The 20604-nt window shown below is 31.9% G+C and overlaps 2 protein-coding genes across 4 annotated transcripts; one reads left to right on the top strand and one right to left on the bottom strand.

Moving 5' to 3' along the window:
* Positions 1–195: 195 nt before the first annotated feature.
* Positions 196–13092, bottom strand: LOC140050528 (uncharacterized). Its single transcript, XM_072095766.1, has 17 exons — positions 12957–13092; positions 11647–11665; positions 10752–10867; positions 10000–10186; positions 9680–9849; positions 9046–9213; positions 8752–8869; positions 7082–7216; positions 6289–6380; positions 5952–6189; positions 5640–5707; positions 5293–5542; positions 5030–5109; positions 4653–4887; positions 4438–4524; positions 2232–4195; positions 196–2051 (listed from the first exon to the last, which is right to left on the bottom strand). Exons 1-17 carry the CDS (start codon positions 12957–12959, stop codon positions 1911–1913), a joined length of 4071 nt encoding a protein of 1356 aa, XP_071951867.1. The 5' UTR covers positions 12960–13092; the 3' UTR covers positions 196–1910.
* A 2712-nt stretch (positions 13093–15804) lies between these two features.
* On the top strand, positions 15805–20060 carry LOC140050527 (WW domain-binding protein 4-like). Of its 3 annotated transcripts, none has more exons than XM_072095765.1 (9): positions 15805–16018; positions 16514–16587; positions 16720–16792; positions 16989–17123; positions 17515–17617; positions 17931–18074; positions 18450–18520; positions 19257–19357; positions 19548–20060. In XM_072095765.1, coding segments are annotated over exons 2-9 (858 nt in total). In that variant the 5' UTR covers positions 15805–16018; positions 16514–16585; the 3' UTR covers positions 19777–20060. The 3 variants fall into 3 exon arrangements, with proteins under 3 accessions (XP_071951866.1, XP_071951864.1, XP_071951865.1); XM_072095763.1 differs by having other exon boundaries at positions 15805–16035; XM_072095764.1 differs by having other exon boundaries at positions 15933–16035; positions 16511–16587.
* Positions 20061–20604: the final 544 nt, after the last annotated feature.

Raw genomic sequence — 20604 nt, 5'->3', positions numbered from 1 at the left:
ACTTCGAATATCAATTAATAAGTTATTGCGGAATATCACCATCACGCGACCATGCTGTTCTCGCTCAATGGTAATTTCGTATTATTTTCATGTTCACTATACACATTTTTATATTTTACCGTCGAACAAACAAAAATAGAATATGTTGTGGTATCAAATACATTCAAGCAATTTTATTTTGAAGAGAGACGCATGACCAAATTAATATTTGACATCTATTTCGTTATTTAATCAAACGTTGTACCATCATAGTATACAAATTAACAGTACAACATAGGATAGCGTATCAATACGCTCATGAGAACCTCGAAAATAAATACATTATTTGTTATAAGGAAACTGTTTAGGTATCGTGACGTTACTTAATCACAACCTAATAACATTTAATCATAATCAAAATAGATTACTTTATGCATGCATACCTCAATTCAATTTTTTTTGGCAAATAATTATATAAACTTTTATTAAAATAAAAAAAAATCCGTATAACTAAAGAATATTTACTGTACACGTTGTTCTATAATAGCATTCAGCTGGTGCAGTTAGGCACGTTATTGCATTCTTACTTAAAGCATTGAGTTAGGTATAGTCTATACCTTCTCCTCATCCTACTCGTATATACATAATATTATTTACAACCTCTAAGTATACTCTCTGCATGAATAATGTAACAAATCTTATAAAATAGACAGAACCTAACCAAACTAATTAAACAAAATTGCATGTTTGCCTATAATTGTGTTCATGAAAACAGAATTATCTTATGTTAAAATGGTATAAATAACGCCACAGTAAAGTAATACAATGTATTTTTAATATACCAATATTCAATCTATAGTAACATAAACGTCTTTAGCGATTTTTTATTTCTAAATGAAACTTTCAATTCTTTGAACATTATCAATGAAATCGTAAAATAAAAATATACGCCATTTCATTTTGAGAAGATGTCGATAATATTGAAAGAACGATAGTATTAATTTGCTAAACATAATACTGAATACCAACTAACAAACTACTCCCTGTTCAGTCCTTATACGAAATAATTTGAATGTCCATTTTAAATAACACACTGATAATGTCGAGTACTGACGAGGCATAACACACGAATTTGCGATTTTGTTGGCCGACGGAAACATGTCGCATGTTGCCGGATACAGGGGCAATAATTTAGCATAGCCGTTTGATATGGTCAATAATAACAATAATAATCAACATGTTGCAAGGTCTATCTGTTGAATTAAGGTGTTTAATATTATTTAACTTTCTTAAATTAATAATTTGTTAGTAGAACTTAATTTATTTAATAAATAATTTAAATTGCTAATACATATCAAAATAAAGCGTACAAAAATATAACCGAAATTACTTTTCTTATTATAATTTTTTCATTTTCCAAAATGTTTTAATTATCTTGATTTATTTCTTCTTGTATTTATTTTCTCCCTAGAATTATACGTATTTAATAATACATCTTCTTTAACTATAAATAGTTATTTTATTCGTTACACCTTGACCACACCCCACATCTCCTGTTTAACTCATTCCGAGCAATTACATCATCATTTGTTACACCCTGCCCACACAGATTAATCTATTTGAACTTGACTATTTATGTCAACATTTTTAAATCTTATACTGTATGTATATACTGAAAGATAAATCATCAATATTGAACTTAATTCACAGATTTACAAATATAAAACGAATCAATAACGTATTACAGGGTACTTGTTCAAGCAATACTCAATACAGATGTATGTATGCATTCAGCTGTAAAAAATGTATCAATAACAATATTGTACATAATGGCTATTCATCACATATAAATATAAACAATTTCTCTTATAAAACACCATAAATCAATGAAAATTCTTATACTGTAGATTAGACTTGGAATGGGAGCAAGCCTATGTTACTGTTGGTGATGGGTAATGAGATCTGAGAAGCTCAATTTGATGGTAAATCTTGAGAGAGGGCGCCACCTTCATGCCAGTCAGTTTAGCTATCTGGTCTTTAGTTAGAGACATAAATTTAAGACCATCAATTTTCTGAAGAAAAAATATATAATTATATATAAATATAAGTGAACAGGCACAGGAACAAATTATAAACTGAAGAAATTATAAACTTCCCAGTAATAATTAATAATGGTAAATTAATACATTTTAGCTAATACAGTTTTTTACAACGGTAGGTGTGTGATAACAATAAAAAACAAGACAACTAACCTGTCTTCTAAAGGTATCTGCACAAGAACCCTCACCAGCATCAATCAGGAACTGAACAACTGCTGACACACTCCACTTCCAGGGGTCAAAGTTGGGGCTTCTCACTTGAATCTCTTCCTTTTCTTCTTCTCTCTTTTCAACGTTCTGCTTCTGTACTTGCAGAGCTGCTGTTGAATTGTGCGCTAGCCTTGCATACTGAACTGAAAAGCTATTCAATGGATTCAAAGGGGACACTTTCACACTAGAGTTTATAAGCCTTGGTATTTGCATTATTTGCTCTGGTGGAACACTCAACAGATTTTGTCTGCCTGTGTTGGGCATTGAGTGTTGAGGGCTAGCATTTGGTGAACTTGCAAGATTATGAATTGACTGTAAGTTTGGTTGATCAATCATCTGTAGTGGTTTTGAAGTCACACTGATAGCTTTCATAGCAAATTGTTTACCATCATGTCCAGCTGGTATCAGCATGTAAGGACTGGGTGGCTGGGTGGTTGAGAAGTTGATTGGAGTGTTTGTGTACTGTGTTTGCAGCGACAAATTAGAAGTTGATGATGTAGGGCTAGCTGCTGGTGTCATAGGATCACCTATTAGTTTAGTATTTGAAGAAATAGTTTTTGCAATTGAGGAAGTAGCCCACATAGCAAGTGGCTCGGAAGGACCTCTCCAATGTTGGGTAAGACTGGCAAATGGCGGCAATTCAGGTCTTAAAACATTTTGAACTGGCGATGGAAGAGGAGGAGTCATTGGAATAAAATGTTGTGGAGGACTCTTCTCATGATCAGAAATGCTTTCCTGTGTCGGACATCCCTTTCCTAACAATTTATTATGTGGATGCATTCCTACAGGTTGGACGGAGTGTGTTTGACTTAATACAGATTCATGTGTTTGAGGTGAAGTTACTGGTGACGTGACTTGTTGTAATGAACAAACATTTGGATTATTCAAGGCAAAGGCTTTAACAACATCTGATGACTGCCCAGCATATCTGCCTAGATTGTCACCTAAAGATATTGAATCATTTTTTTTTAGTTTTGATCTGGGTTCTACAAATCCATTGTAAATATGAGGTTCCAATCTTATCAGATCAATCTGACCAGGTAGGTTGAGTAGAGTAGCTAGATGGCTAGTTCTAGCAATTGGTGAGTTGGGAACCGACATTGGTTTTTCAGCCTTGGTTTTAGCTATTGTCTTCTTTGGTACTTGTGCAGGACAATTACGAGTCTTCTGTTTTGTTTTTGTTGCTTTTGATTTGTTGGACGATAATGCAATTTGTCGTAATAATGCCCCTTGTGAAGTGCTGTTTAAGTCAAGATGTGGGATGTTATTGATATTTGGTATTAACCTTTTTGTTGGTATAGATTCTGGTTCATTCTTGATTACAGTGTTGGTAGGATATGAAGGAGGATCTGTCTTTTGCTTGAGCTGTGATGTTTTCAGAGTTGTTGCAGCTACATTAGTTACAGCTGTTGAATATGACAAATCATCGGATTTAGGCGATAACAGAGACTCTGTTTTTTTACCATTAACTGTTAAAACACTGCCATCAACTACTGCTCCATTTTTTTCATCAGACTGTTTAACTTCCTTCTTCAGTCTTGACAAGATATCTAGCACATCTGGTGAAATCAAATTACATTGTTTTCCTGTTGCTTTATCTATATTTAACTTTAAATTCTTCTGGCTTTTCTTTTCAAGCTTTTTCGAAATTTTCTCAACTTTCCTCTTCCCCTCAGATTGTTCTTTTTTCTTTTCAGACACCTTTTTACTGGCTGGTTTCTTGTCACATTTCTTCTCATTAGGAGTTTTCTTTTCAGATGGTTTCTTCTTTTTCTCTATACTGGGTTTTGTTTTAGGCAAGGGAAAGCAGAGGTCTTCTTCATCAGAAAATCTATAAATAGCATCAGCATTAACAGAATCCACAGAAATCCTCTGTTTACTTGGATTGCACTCACTGTTTTTCCTCTCTGTTGAAAATACAAGTAGTATTTCATAAAATACCCAGATAACACAAAATATGAAACATAAAACCATGCTAATTAAAAAAATTCCTCAAAAAATTACAATTCTGTGGGTATCAGTGGCTGGATCTCAATGGAGATACAAAATAAAATTTAAGCAGAAAGCTATCAACGATAACGTAAAAGAGCCAGGAACATTAACAAGGTTAAAAATAATAATGATCAAATATTATTAATTGCAAACTTACTCCTTGAAGCACATGATGATGTGGATTTCTTTTTCTTGGCCACTGATGGTGGAAGCACTGGGACGGGTGGAGAATATTCCATTTTTTCTAATTTAAAAGAAAGAAAAACAGTATACACTTATATTTAGTGAAAAATTTTTTTTAAAAAAACAGTTTAAACCAAAAATTATAACTTACAATGAAAAGTTTCTTAGTACTGTACTATTAAATATTACCTGATATTTTAGGTGGTTGTAAAGGATATGATGTCATCTCACACCAACCAACAGGGTACAAATCACGACTGTGCATTTCAACCCATTGATCATAAGAAGAGTCCCAGCCATCAAAATGTACTTGGATAAGAGGGCCAGCAATCTTTGTTATGGTACCAACACAAATAAATGAAGATTCAATCAGGTCCACTGCCTCCACTTTGTGCCCTATTTTCCATCCTGGATTAGTAACATCCTATAAACAAATCTTCTATTAATATTATTACAGTACTTTTAGTTTAAAATATCCATAACACAGCATAAAATTAAACTTGACAATGGCAAATGTTAGTAATTACAGCAGAATCACATCTTACCCAATCATAATGTGTACTTACCTGTTGAAAGAGTTCAACAGGGGCTGCAAGAGAGTTAGTTCTACGCAAATAGTCATCCCAGTCAAATATGTTTGTGTAACCTAAGAAATCATTGAACAAAACATCTAGACAGTGATTCAATGCATGTCATGGTTAACAGTGAGAGCTGATTTCTTTTGGCCTATTTGCAAATATATATTTATATATTCGTATGAACAATATATATTTACCAGTTTAGTACGAGATAATATTTGGTCTGTAAAAGATAAACAAAGCCAACCTACCCTGTGGTGGAACCAGTTCGATCTTATGGTAGTCACAAAAGCCAACTGGTAGTATAGAAGCTGAACTGCGATGGTAGCAGAATGGTTCCTTCTTAGGTGCATCACCCATTGAATCTATCTCCACCATCAGGTAACCATCTCTTAACACACAGCATATTGTTGCTACGCATATATTACCAAGTTTCAGAGGGTCAACAGCTTCTAACTTCATGCCATTGTGAAAATTGTGCTTTTCTCCAACAAGCGGAGGCTTGAAACAAGATCAAATAATTTATCTTAATGATTCTAACATCATCATCAATATGCAATAGTCTCTTTCAAAGACAAGAAAAAAAGATTATGCTTACATCCTTAAACAAATGACTTGGTGCATCATAGGTGTGCCTACCCCTGTCTAAAGCTTCGTTCTTGTATGCTAACAAAAAATTAAAAAGTCATGTACAGTACTTTTTAATGAATGACAAATTATTATAATAATCAGAAACTTCAATAATAAAGCTTAATCATTCTTAATCTTTTCAAAAATCCAATGCTTGTATTGTAATGTATATTATACTGTATAAAGGTAAAATTACAAACATACATACACAAAAAATAAAGATAAATAATTAAAGTTGTGGTAGGAAGGAAAGAAGATTATCATTAAGTTCAAAACTTACAAGATGTGTCAATGAGTGGATGTCCTACTTTCCTTGACCAGCCTATGGGGTGAATCAACGGTGATGATGAATTATACCAAAAGTCTCTGTTTGGATCATGTATAGTATCATATTGCACTTGTAACCTATTAGATACTACCGCTTGGATAGTGGCTGAACATGTACTGGAAATCATTCTCTTGTACACAGCTTCTAACTGCATGTCAGGTTGAAATGGGCATCTTAGTTCTTGTTCAATCTGCAAGTTTTTACATAAATATTATCTATAGTTAGGTATCCAATCTGGCAGACAAATTCACAGTGTAAATCACAAAAAGTGGAAATAAAAATTTCTTACCAATTCTTTTGATATCTGAATTGTAGGTGCACCTTGGTGAGCAACTCTGTTAACAAACTCCAACCAGTTTGAACCTATCTTCTCCATAAGGTCTGAAAATATGAAATTATTGCTTATTATTATTATGTATCTCAATATATCTCAAGATAAGAAGGATAATAATTTACTTCAATTATAATAATACATTTGAATTATAAACAATATGATAAAACAATTCAACAAAGTCATAAGGAATAAAGTAAAAGAAGCAAAATGGCATACAACAAAGAATGACAGCTGAGAATCAGAAAAAAAAAAAGGGAAGACAGAAACGCAGATGGAGGGACGATATCATATCTTATACAGGACTAGAACAGAACATAATTGTAAGGAATGGAAGATACGTAGACAGCTACATATGACAGGGGATGATGACGCAAAGGTAAGTTAATAATTGATTGATTGAAATATATATTTATACTGGGTAACCTCTTCAGTCAAAGACTGGTCTCCCAGAGGGCCCAGTTGGTGATCAGTGGCTGTGATGTACTAATACACCGGGGTAACCCCCTACTCGTCTCGAAAGATGTACTAGGTTCTTTAAAGTGCACACGAGCTAGATGTGTACACTGGGCCTACGGTTTATAGTCCTTATCCGAGAAGACTTGTTCTACCACCAGAACCATGGAGTGAGTGAGCCTCGAACCCCTGCCGATGTTATGGCTACGTGATTACGGTTCCACTGTCTTAACCGCTCGGCCACTCACTATACTCAATATACTTGATTTAAGTGTTAATATTAATAATCATGTACCTTTAGGGGGTCTGAGCTTCCTGCCTACTTTTTCTGCTCCATTTACTGGGTAGCATTCAATCTTGCATAGATGAACCCAAAAGTCTTTGGAACTGTCAATACCATACCCTTCAAACCGAAGTAAAGCTTTATAACCTAAGTAAAAAGAAAAAAAATAAACAAAAACAAATATTTATACAAAAAAATTTGATTTTAATCTTTTATCCCAGCTTGGCAGAACAAGTACTTATAACGCCTGACACTAACTAACTAATTAAATAGATGAGATGGTGAGGACCAGTAGCAGGATTGACCCACAATAATTATTTAAATAGATGAGATAATGAGGACCAGTAGCAGGATTGACCCACAATAATTATTTAAATAGATGAGATGGTGAGGACCAGTAGCAGGATTGACCCACAATAATTATTTAAATAGATGAGATGGTGAGGACCAGTAGCAGGATTGACCCACAATAATTATTTAAATAGATGAGATGGTGAGGACCAGTAGCAGGATTGACCCACAATAATTAATAAAATAGAAGAGATAATGAGGACCAGTAGCAGGATTGACCCACAATAAATAATTATTTAAATAGATGAGATGGTGAGGACCAGTAGCAGGATTGACCCACAATAAATAATTATTTAAATAGATGAGATGGTGAGGACCAGTAGCAGGATTGACCCACAATAATTATTTAAATAGATGAGATGGTGAGGACCAGTAGCAGGATTGACCCACAATAATTATTTAAATAGATGAGATGGTGAGGACCAGTAGCAGGATTGACCCACAATAATTATTTAGATAGATGAGATGGTGAGGACCAGTAGCAGGATTGACCCACAATAATTATTTAGATAGATGAGATGGTGAGGACCAGTAGCAGGATTGACCCACAATAATTATTTAAATAGATGAGATGGTGAGGACCAGTAGCAGGATTGACCCACAATAATTATTTAAATAGATGAGATGGTGAGGACCAGTAGCAGGATTGACCCACAATAATTATTTAAATAGATGAGATAGTGAGGACCAGTAGCAGGATTGACCCACAATAATTATTTAAATAGATGAGATGGTGAGGACCAGTAGCAGGATTGACCCACAATAATTATTTAAATAGATGAGATGGTGAGGACCAGTAGCAGGATTGACCCACAATAATTATTTAAATAGATGAGATGGTGAGGACCAGTAGCAGGATTGACACACAATAATTATTTAGATAGATGAGATGGTGAGGACCAGTAGCAAGATTGACCCACAATAATTATTTAAATAGATGAGATGGTGAGGACCAGTAGCAGGATTGACCCACAATAATTATTTAAATAGATGAGATGGTGAGGACCAGTAGCAGGATTGAGCCACAATAATTATATAAGTAGATGAGATGGTGAGGACCAGTAGCAGGATTGACCCACAATAATTATTTAAATAGATGAGATAATGAGGACCAGTAGCAGGATTGACCCACAATAATTATTTAAATAGATGAGATAATGAGGACCAGTAGCAGGATTGACCCACAATAATTATTTAGATAGATGAGATGGTGAGGACCAGTAGCAGGATTGACCCACAATAATTATTTTATCCAGGTTAAGTATTACAGTATACACAAAATAAATATAGATTATAATATTCAAAAGAATGAGTTTTCATAAAAACCTTACCAGCAACCTGTACTATCCTAGCAATCCAAAAATAATCTTTATCTTCTCCACCATCTCTGTTGTTAACTTCAATTAATGCACTCAACATTGAGGATTTCCACTCCTTAAACATTGGTGCCTACAGTATAGTCAAAACCATATTATAAATATAGGTTGTTTCTGTTTTTTTAATTAGATTCCATTTGATAATGTACAATATCTTTATATATATAGTACAGTAGATGATCAGTAGTATATTGTTATAACACATTAAAATAACCTTCTTAATATTTCGTTACACATAAGTATACTTACATGATGGAAGCATTTAATGGGAGCAGCTTCAGAGCATTCAGATTCAAGGTACCTTGTCCAACTGAACGTTTGAAGACCATTCTGGCTACAAATGGCCGCCACTTTACTTCCACCCTCATGAGCAGGGAACAGCGGTTTGGCACGGTCTTGAGGGAACAATGTTGGTACCTATAGACAAATTTTTTAATTATTATGTTACTTAAAATTATCATGCTGATGCAAATACTGTCTTTTGCACTTAGTACAGAGAATAAATAATTAAAGTATAAACCAATACCTCAAGATTCTTAGAATATAGAAAGTGGTTATAAGTATAAACCAATACCTCAAGATTCTTAGCATATTGAGTGTGTGTGTCTAAGTAAAGTTTAAACCAATACCTCAAGATTCTTAGAATATAGAAAGTGGTTATAAGTATAAACCAATACCTCAAGATTTTTAGCATATTGAGTGTGTGTGTCTAAGTAAAGTATAAACCAATACCTGAAGATTCTTAGAATATAGAAAGTGGTTATAAGTATAAACCAATACCTGAAGATTCTTAGAATATAGAAAGTGGTTATAAGTATAAACCAATACCTGAAGATTCTTAGCATATTGAGTGTGTGTGTCTAAGTAAAGTTTAAACCAATACCTGAAGATTCTTAGCATATGGAGAGTGGTCTGGTGATTTCTCCTGCAATTCACCTTTTTCCTTTTTACAAACTGCAAACTTCTTTGTACAAGACACACTGCAGAATGGGTAGCGCCTACAGTACGACATGAAATGTACACTTTTCCACATATTACAATAGGCACAGGGACCTAGACAATTAATATAAAGAAACAGTTATTTATCATCAATGCTTCCCTAATTAAAAGTGAAATTACAGCCTCTGCACAAACTTATAGTTTCCACAACATATTCAAATCAATGAAAATACAAAATCCCAGAACTATAAATTGTGTACTAACCAAAATCCTTTCCTTTCATCTCATAAAATGGCATTCCTTCATATAGGGCTTCGTCATTTCCAGCTGTTTCACTGCATTGTTCCTTTGTTGTCTTTTTATCTATCTCATTGCTATGTTCTGAATTCAGTAAATATAAGCTGTACAAGCGTCCTGATTTTAAAAGTTTATCATCACTGAAATCATGACCCTAAAATAAATACAAAGCATCTATAACCTCACAGTACAATCTAGATTCATAAGCCAAATTTAAAATAAAAGATTTTTGCACAACAAGATTTAATTGATTGCCTTATGCCAATATATCAAGATAACTACCACATATTCCACACTTGATACTTATTATAGTGCAAATATTTTGAGGCCACATTAACATAAAATTGGTGTCATGTAAAAATATTATTGATATATATGTCTACAATTACCATGATTAATTCTTTTCATCATCATCATTAAGCTTGATGTTTAAGGTTACACAACAATTAGAACTGTTTACAATGAAATACATTTTTAAGTTTGTATCTCCATTGCGATTCAGCCACTGATTTTTTCAGTAATTTGCTTTTGGATACTGTACTGTATACTTATACTTTCTACTAATATATACTAAAACATAATTGTCTCTCGGTTGCAAAATTTGCATTATGGTATTTAATATATAATAATTAATTTAACAAAAAATGCCAAAGATTTTAAACATGACTAGTAGATCTACTTATTTACAAACTGGAATGACATAAAGTGAAAAAAATTACCAAGTCAGAATTCATAAGGCTCTTGTAAGAGGGCAGCACACTGGCTGGCTCTTGGCTAAGAAGAGGATCAGCTCCACCCTTCATTCCCTCTCGCTCAAGATTAACGTCGTCCCACTCTATAGAAACAATGCAAACTTTCAGTATTTACTAAGTATAATAATAATACATTCTTTTTTATTTATTCTAACCAAAACATACGGTTAGTTAAATTGTTGGTCACTACATGAGAATAGTTTTTTTTGCAATCATATAAATATAGCTTCTCTTTAAATGTATTATGTATCGGGTAATTGAACTAAATTAACATGCAGGGGCGGATTTAGTAAGATATATATATATTATGCACCCATTTACATACGATTTTATGAACAAGTTTACAGGAAAAGGGGGTACAAATCAACATTAAAAATCGTTAAAATCTTTAATTTTTTTAAAAGTTGAACCAAGTTTTCAAGTCCGAAAAAAAAATGACTGACCAATCAAATAGTTCATAAATTACGTCATCATTGTTTGTGAAAAAATACGTACGCGCTGACAATTTGTGATTTTTTACAACGTGACGATGTTTTTTGTACTCTTTTAAAGTCTGATATTTCAAAATAACAAGTGTAAGTAAAACTAAATTTTAATATAAAAACAATTTAATTTAATGCGCGTGACCGGCCTTGGCTTTGCAAAACTTCACATCCATGTGTCCCAGCAACGTCGAAAGAACTAAGAAACGATCGCGTAAAAAATGTGTGGGAAATGGGAAAACAGTTCCGTATAGGCTATTAAATATGGTCTATAAAACCCACTATATTCAAATAATTATATGACAAGAATCAACTGGCCAAAACGCCCCCTCTTTATCAAAATCCTAGATCCGCCCCTGACATAGTCTATATTAAGTTACCTGTATTCAGTTCCGTATCCTGTAAAGAAACAACATTTGTATTATTAAAGTATTATTCAAAGTATTTTATCTTTTAGCATTGGATGTTTTTATGGTAACTTTACTGAAAATGATAAGAAAAATATTGAGACCACGTAAAATTGCACAACGTATTATTAAAGCTGATCTAACGCCTTGTTCATTTATCTATGAAAAGAGTATTTTAAAAAAAGTAAACAATATTATGAAAGACCCCACTCATCCGTTACATTACTGTTATAACTTAAATAGATCAGGCATTAGGCTACGACCTCCAAGAGCAAATCTTTGTAGAACTAGAAAATCCTTCGTTGTAAATAGCATTCATATTTTTAATTCTAATGTAAGACGTTAATGCAATTTTTAAATAGTTTTACATTTTTAACAGTATTTTTAACTTTTTATCTTGTATTTTTAATCTGTTATAATACTGCACGTTTTAAATTGTTGCAATATTGTTGTTTTAATCTACCAAGCAAAGTGAATTTCCATTTTTATGGACAAATTAAATTTCTTGAATCTTGAATCTTGAATCTTGTATTGTTAATGATTCGGATCAAATGTATTTTTGTATTAAGAAGCAATGATTCAAGAAATGTTAATGGTCCATTTAAAAAATGAATTGAATGAAAAGATCTTGCAAAAACACTATTATATAGGCCTATAGGCCAATGTTGAAATACTGTTTTTGCCCCTAATTTTAGGCAAATGTTAAAATACTGTTAAAACCGATTACAAATTGGATCAAAAAGTACAGTAGGAATTTAATTGTCGGAATGCCTAATTAATAGTTAATACTGCTGGCCCTCTTCTACGTCATCATTTTTAATTTTTTTATTTTAACCATATTTAATTAGGCCTAGATTAGATTATTTGATGATAAACTAGCCTAGGCTAGGCACAGGGGCCCAGAGTACTGTCAGTTAGTACAAAATGAATGACTGGTATCTATCTGCACTGCATGCATGATGATGCCATCTTTCTTAATATTATTAATCTTATACAATTATTATGCGTAGGCCTAGCCAGCCATAATTTTCATACTAATTATAAAATTGATGCCTAGGCCTAGGTCTAGTAGACACGTATTCTAAGCTAGATTTAGATAAGTTAGCATTTATCTGTACCTAGGCTACGTAGTACTTAGCCATACCATGTCAGGCCATGCTAGACCGGCCTACCTAGCCAGCTAGGATATGTAGGAGGCTAGCCTAGCTAGCAGTAGCAAGGCTAGCCTAACTAACTGAAAAAACGTCCAACAAACGTGGACGTTTCAGAGACGACGTACATACCATTTTAATTCCTTAGTCACTTTAGAATTTTAAGTTATTGAAATCATTTATTATCATAAGCATATTTGAAAAGTTGATTAACAATTTATTAATTTTAATTGATGAAAACACATAATCGTGGGTGTTGCAGCATCAGTTTTTAAAGAAGGGAGAATTTATCTCGCGCAACATAACGAAAAAAATAATATCAACAACACCGCAGAGAAACAGTGCGCATGTCCCCACAAAGAGTACACCTAAACACTGTAAAACAAACATTGCTATTGGCTCATGCCGTTTCAAGAAAAAAAAACATATTGATTACATTTTAAAAGCAAGCTTTTTTACAGAGTATTTAGATTATTAAATTGAAATAAATATACTTCTTTTAAAAGTAAAATTTATTTCAGTGATACGATATCCTAGACCTATTAAAATACAGTAGGCACCCACCACCCCCCCCCCCCCCCCCACACGTATGTTCGCCGTAATGCAAATATGGAATGTTTACTGGCAAGGTAAAACTCTAGAGGGCGTCGAAGCAGCGAAGCGTGTTAATTGAAAGTTTTCACACAAAATGTTTTCGACACGCGACGCTGAAAGACGATCGTTCCATACATATAAAAGACGTAAAATAAGTAAAAAAAACTCCTCAATGATATCAAACATTAAACTTCTTTTATTCTTAAACTTATTTTCTTAAAACATATGTAGATTTTAAAAATGTTTATATAATATTTTAAGTACTATGACATTTCAAACATTGCTATGCAAACCAGCAAAATGAACATTCTCGTTTCAAAAATTTCGGAAGTAAAATGAGTCATCTAAAATGTTAAATTACAATTAATTCGAAGTTTTTCAAACTATGCAGCGTGGTATATCATCTTGTTTAAATAGTATTGCATCTAATTGTAATTAACACGAGAGAGCAACAATTATTTCACGGGAGTATAATTTGATTGAATTTAGGCTATTTTACACAGCAAAATAGACATGCCTGTGTTAAAGAATAGGCGCGTCTAGGCTATTAGACGCGCGGCGCGCTGGCGGCTAGGCCTAATACAATAAATACATACAGTATCATCATATTAATACTGTACTTTATTAATTAAATTGCCTGGCTGTGCATCTCAATAATGAAATTATGCAAGATAGTAAGTTATGTATGTTTATTATATAAACATACAATATATTATTTCTATTATTACTTCTTATTTTATCTGTAAGACCTGGCCCTATGTACATAGAAATATACCTCCAATATTTGTATGTATTCACACTTTTAAATAATAAATTGTAAATACAGTATAGTAATAAATGTTTTCAATTTTATAGGTCTGTAGTAGGCATTTAAAAGTTTCATTTACACTAATTTTATAAAAATAAATGATATGATTTTGTTTATTTCAGAATGGACAACCATATAAAAAACCTATTTCAGTATGCAGAACATGTGGAGTAAAAAATCATACTTGACCAGATCAAATATACAATTGCCTCCTGTTATATACTGCCCATTTTATAATTATAATAAATAATATATATTTAATAAATTTTAATAGATTAATATTGTTAATACTGTAAGATATTAAAATTCATTACTAAAAACAATGACAATATTTATTGATAGTAATCTTAATTAACTATTCTTCTCATCACAAATTAAAATCATATGAGAGATACATCATAACAATTCCAATATAAATTTTATATTATAACATCATTAATAGTGTATAATCTTCTGCTATTGGGTCTATTCCATTTACCACTTGACAGTGCTTCTTCAACAGCTGGACTAGTCAACTGTACCATATTTTCTGATCATTCGGAAAAATTGCCTCATGCAATAATAGTTAATACACATTTCATCCGACTCCAGACATACCTTTAAAAAAAATATAATAAAAAATAAAAACAGTGTTATGTGTAATTTATTGGTAATACAATTGCAAATAATACATATTAATTTTATGCATAATTATAAAATAAAAATACTGTAGGCCTACAATGTTTAAAATAAAATGTTGCCTGTTACCAAAATGGAATAACCCAAACCTAGCGTTACTTATACAACAAGTGGATAATACTATTATTAAAGATGGGGAGGTCAGTGTGATGATTAAGGAGCTGAAATAAGGTGATAACAATTTAAACGATATAAAAACAATATTAACATTACTGAACTATAAATATATACTGCAAAACATTAGTTCTTAAACAATTTAAGCTATAACAAACACTAAATTATGAAAATGTGTATAATTCGGAACACATTCCACGAAACACCTAACGATGTGCCTCGCATGGGGTGGATATATCCCCAAACTCCAGTCTTTTAAAACTTGTATGTAGGCCTAGGCCTTCGAATCTAGGCCTAGTCGGGATATTTTAAGATATGTGATGAACATTACCTGGCATGGTAGCATTTAACATACATGAGTGTGTTCGGTTGATCGCTAACATACTCAATAAAAACTGTATTTTAGAGGGAAAATAGTGAAATTTCCTCGTTTTTTGTTCCATCACACCTCCACACCGTCAATTGTTGCTCTAAAACCTTTAAACCACATGATTAGCTCAATTACTCATGAATATGTATGAGAATACCTGACCTCACAAAAAACTTCGGAATTTTTTTTATAAAAGTTTAAAAATTGTACGATTTTTGGTTTAAAATTTTAGTACAATTGAGACTGAAAGTAAGATAAATAATAGCTATATTCCGCTTTGTTTTTTCTTTGTATTTTTAGATATTTTGATTAAAAAAGTATAAAGGAAAATAAATAAATTGTTTTAAGGTCAAATATTTATAGAAAGGCTATGAAAAATGCTAGGGCATTTGTTGATCAAAATGTAATCGACCGTTACGCAAAATAAACAAGTGCGCGTGGTTTTTAAACGGCGCGTTAATGCGCATGCGTCAATAGCGAAATTCTCTAGGAAACATACGTGCCCAGAGCTAGCTGAGAGTAATGAAAATTTCTCAACCAATCAATGAATGCGAAAAAACAACACGAAGATTAATTTTGTGGTTGTGGCATCCATTTAAAAAACGACGACGCGACTATTGCGAAGATAAGGTCTAGAATAATTTTTAGTGGGTACAAAACTGCATAAGCACGTGTTAAATTAGGCCTAAATATATAGTAATAGTATTACGTAATCCTAGGCTACTGTAGTATACTCCTCGAATTGTAGCTGGCAGGACGATTCGCCCCAGGCCACTTACTGATGGGGACGATTTCGCCCCGGAAGGTTTTGACTCAGGCACGGGACGTTACGGCCTACCCTACTTAGGCCCTAGCTAAAAGAGTAGGACTAGGCTAGGCCTAGCCTCATAAAAAATGAAACGTTTGATCTTCAAAAGTTTGCCAAATCGTTCCACCAAACCTTATAATTTTAGGCCAGGGCCTAGTTAGTTTTATTTTAGTACTTTTTTTTATTCATTCATGCCATATAAATTAATAATTGCATTTTATTATTGTTTGTATTGATGGGCTATTCAACACTCAAAATTATTATTGTACATTATGTCATTACTTTTTATTTAACATGTTTTTATATATTGTCAGTAGAATTTGTTCTGTTATCATCCAAATGGTTACCTAGGCATATATGTAAAATAGACCAACAGGAAGAAAAGAATCATGTAAGTTATTAAATAGATATATTTTATATATAAAAAAAAGTTGTCCCTTTTAAATATTATAAATGTGTATTACTGTACTGTAGAAATATTGAGATTTGTTAATGTTTTTCTCTCTTGCTTATTTATGTCTAGGGCAACTTACTGGAAGTCTCAGCCAAAAAAATTCTGTGACTTTTGCAAGTGTTGGATAGCTGAAAACAAAGCAGTTAAGTAACAAGTATACTGTATGCTGCTAATTATTTATTCACACTGCAGTGGATTTGCAATCAATCAATATTTTGCCTTATCTCTTCCACAGGTTGTATTACAGTATGAATGCTGCAGTGATTGTATGTTTTATAATATATTTATTATTATATATAACAATACCCAACTGGATATAACATTAATTGTTTTTATAGAGTGTAGATTTTCATGAAAGAGGAAAAAAGCACAAAGAAAATGTTGAAAAACGAATCAATGAACTCAGGAAAAGTGGTTTACAGAAACACAAGGATGAACAGGCTGCAAAAAAGTCTATGGCTGCAATTGAAAAGGTATATAATAAATGAATGAATGATAATTACAATCAACTGAATACTAAACATATAAAAGGTATATAATAAATGAATGAATGATAATTACAATCAACTGAATACTAAACATATAAAAGGTATATAATAAATGAATGAATGATAATTACAATCAACTGAATACTAAACATATAAAAGGTATATAATAAATGAATGAATGATAATTACAATCAACTGAATACTAAACATATAAAAGGTATATAATAAATTAATGAATGATAATTACAATCAACTGAATACTAAACATATAAAAGGTATATAATAAATTAATGAATGATAATTACAATCAACTGAATACTAAACATATACTACTATAGATTTTACTTTTAAACATCTCTATCTTCTTTTTTTAAAGGCAGCTCTTAAAGCATTTGAACAAGATCTAAAGAATGACCCATCATTAGCCAGTCAGTATGGTGTTTCTGCTTCTGCAGAATTTAAACAGAAGCAGCTTGAAGGTACAGTATTTGATTCACGTTGTTTATTTACATATTTCACAAGTGGTTAGTATTCATTATGCCAGCAAATATTCAAATGTTACAGCCTATTTGGTTCATGTATGTGAACACCAAGGTAAACATTTGCCTAAAAATCACTTTCAGTGACTTGACCACTATATGAACGGTCAGAGTTGAAACCCCACTTTTTATTCTGGGCTCCATGGATCAAAACATAGAGATATTACAGGTATAGGGAACTATTATCTATGATCAACGTAAGGTTTGTCACAAAATAAAGTCGTTTAAAATCTAATTTACATTACTGTATAAGATCAAGCTAAAAAGGATGAAAAAGACCGACAGAGAATAGCAAAGGAAAAAGAAACATTAGTAAAAGACAATGAAAGTATTGGGACATGGATGGAAGCAACTAGTGAAGAGGGGTACACATATTATTGGAACACAATTACCTCTAGTAAGTTATAACAAACATTTTGTTAATTAGTTGCATAGTATTTTCCTAAATTAGTATTCAGCGTAGAGACTCAATAGTTGCTTTTATTGTGGTGTAGTTTCAGATCATATTATACATGATATGGTTTTTTTTTTAAATCAAAATGATATTACCAAAATAAGTGTTTTTAACCATATTATCATCCGGTTAAAAAGACAAAAAATACATATATACAAGTAGTGCAATTTATGTTATATATAATCTATAACTTTATATGTTAGGGAAATTAATGTGCAATTTTTTAGAAGATTATATAGAAGGTTATTGTAAAGACATTTTTGGTTTTTCTGAGTACATCGTCTTTTTTCCTATTATCATTGTTTTGTTTATTTACAGAAACAACCTGGGAAGTGCCAGGAAGCTTTGTTTCTTTGGCAGAACAACAAGACAAAGAAGAGAATGCAGTGGTCAGTTCTAGTGTCTTTGATAAGTGTTACAACTATCAGAAACTTTGTTTCAAAAATTTAGATATTATTTAAATATCTTCTAGCAAGCTATTTTACCACTTATTATAATTATATTCAAGTAAAAACATTAGGAATTAACTATTAGTATTTTTTGACATTTTAAATTTTATTATGATACAATGAATCGATTGAGTTGATATTATTTACTTATTTACACATATTGTAAATATAAATCCATTTGGTGTAAACAAACTAAATAATTAATCTACATTACAAATGTAGTACATTTAATTTATTTTGTTAACTAGAATGCCATTAAATGTGTGTCTGAAAAATATACAGCTAAAATAAAAATTGTTATCTTGTAAATTAGTTAACTGGATTTTTGATAGATACAAGAATCATTTACCAAGTAACCAGTGTGTTATATTGTTTTTATTGTTAATAAAGTTCTTGCATTTTGTAATTAGATAGTAGGCTTCTTCGTGATGTATACTGAAGACTGGTTTGAAATTATACTGTTTAAAATTTAGACAACACTATATAGCAATATATAGTAATAAAATGTTTTGGATAACATAAGCAATAATAATTGCAGAAAAATGCGTTATTGAAAAATGCGCTATTGAGCTTATAATGAAAATGACAATCGGAACATTTCAATGGTTTTAATAATATTGATAGGATAGATAATTGATGATTGTTTTTAACATGTTCATTACTTTATTCATGATAGACTACAACAATGGATGGTACAACTGAAGATGAAACAGTTAAAGGAGAGAAAAGGAAAGCTGCAAGTGATGCATACGGACAATGGCAAATGATTGAAGTCAGGTAACCAACTATCTTATCATTATTTAGTAAATGCACTTCACAGATTTATTTTATTTCACTATATTTTGATAAAACATTTTCTAGAGACATTTTCAAAAGTTTATAATTTATAGTTTATAGTGAGATTAAAATGAAATAGTGTCCACACGTCTCAAAGTTGATTCTTAATTATTTGTACCTTACTCATTAGAAATGATGATCCGGTTGACCTTCAGCTTCCGGAGAGTGCCAACTACACCACCAGTCAATACAAACCACAGGCTGAGCAACATCAAAAGAGAGAAAAGTTGCAATTTAAAGAAAAAACTGTTGGATCTTTACAGTCAGCTGATAGTGAAGGAAACATTAATATTAGCTTCAAAAAACGCAAATTCAATGCCGGGTCACGTAAAATCAGACAGCGAGATGACAACAGTTAACTGGCCATTTAGATAGTGTATTACGATGATCAGTTAATGTCAATGTGGGGGTGGGATGCTGTGTGACATGAAGCGATATTTATTTTACATTTGTTATGCTATGTGACCATGACATGGTTGAATGAATTAATTCTATGTTTTGTCAGCCGAAGCTGATGTAAAACCGTAATAGTTATTAATATTTACACCTGAGCAGATTCATGTCATTTGATTGGAGGATTGTGGATCAGATTAGTAGTATAGTAGTACTACTCCAATAAACACATATGCCATTAACCGTTTAATTTCAGTAAAATGAGCATTGATTTTCGTTATATTTTCATTATAGTAGTATCTTTCATCTCATGAAAGTATTTGTACCATATTGCACTCTCAAAATGTTATATTATACAAGGAATTGAAAGAGTATAAAAACTAATCTATTCCCTGGATTTAACATGCGAAGATAATTACACAAACGCAGATACGCCATTAGAGAATTTAAATCAAAATGCATTTCCTATTACATGTACATTACTTGAACTTGGATTAATTTTAATAATTGGTGACTTTAAAAGTCATACAAAATAAAATGAATAACCTTAATCTAGAAGGCTAAATCTCGAAATACCATATGAGTACTGTATAAATTATGTTCTGGCAGATTAATATTTAAAAAGTAATAGTTTTTATTTGTTTTTATAATATCTTATGAATAATAAAGAAACGTTCCCTACCTGCACTAATAGACCTAAATGCAAATTGTCCATGTACTATAGTACAAGGAAATTTTCGATAAATGACTGAAATAATTGACATGCGCAGAATCACGTAATTTGTTACAGGGAT

This window comes from Antedon mediterranea, chromosome 5 (assembly GCF_964355755.1).
Source record: "Antedon mediterranea chromosome 5, ecAntMedi1.1, whole genome shotgun sequence".
NCBI classification, from domain to species: domain Eukaryota; kingdom Metazoa; phylum Echinodermata; class Crinoidea; order Comatulida; family Antedonidae; genus Antedon; species Antedon mediterranea.
Note: the sequence above shows the minus strand (reverse complement) of the source record. Positions and strands in the feature narration are given on the sequence as shown.

Coding starts and splice junctions, on each gene's coding strand:
- LOC140050528 (XM_072095766.1), bottom strand. Junction 9,850..9,999: donor GATGAAAGGAAAGGATTTTG/GTTAGTACACAA, acceptor TTAATTGTCTAG/GTCCCTGTGCCTATTGTAAT. Junction 5,110..5,292: donor CGAACTGGTTCCACCACAGG/GTAGGTTGGCTT, acceptor ATGATTTCTTAG/GTTACACAAACATATTTGAC.
- LOC140050527 (XM_072095765.1), top strand. Junction 18,075..18,449: donor TTGGAACACAATTACCTCTA/GTAAGTTATAAC, acceptor GTTTATTTACAG/AAACAACCTGGGAAGTGCCA. Junction 19,358..19,547: donor TGGCAAATGATTGAAGTCAG/GTAACCAACTAT, acceptor CTTACTCATTAG/AAATGATGATCCGGTTGACC.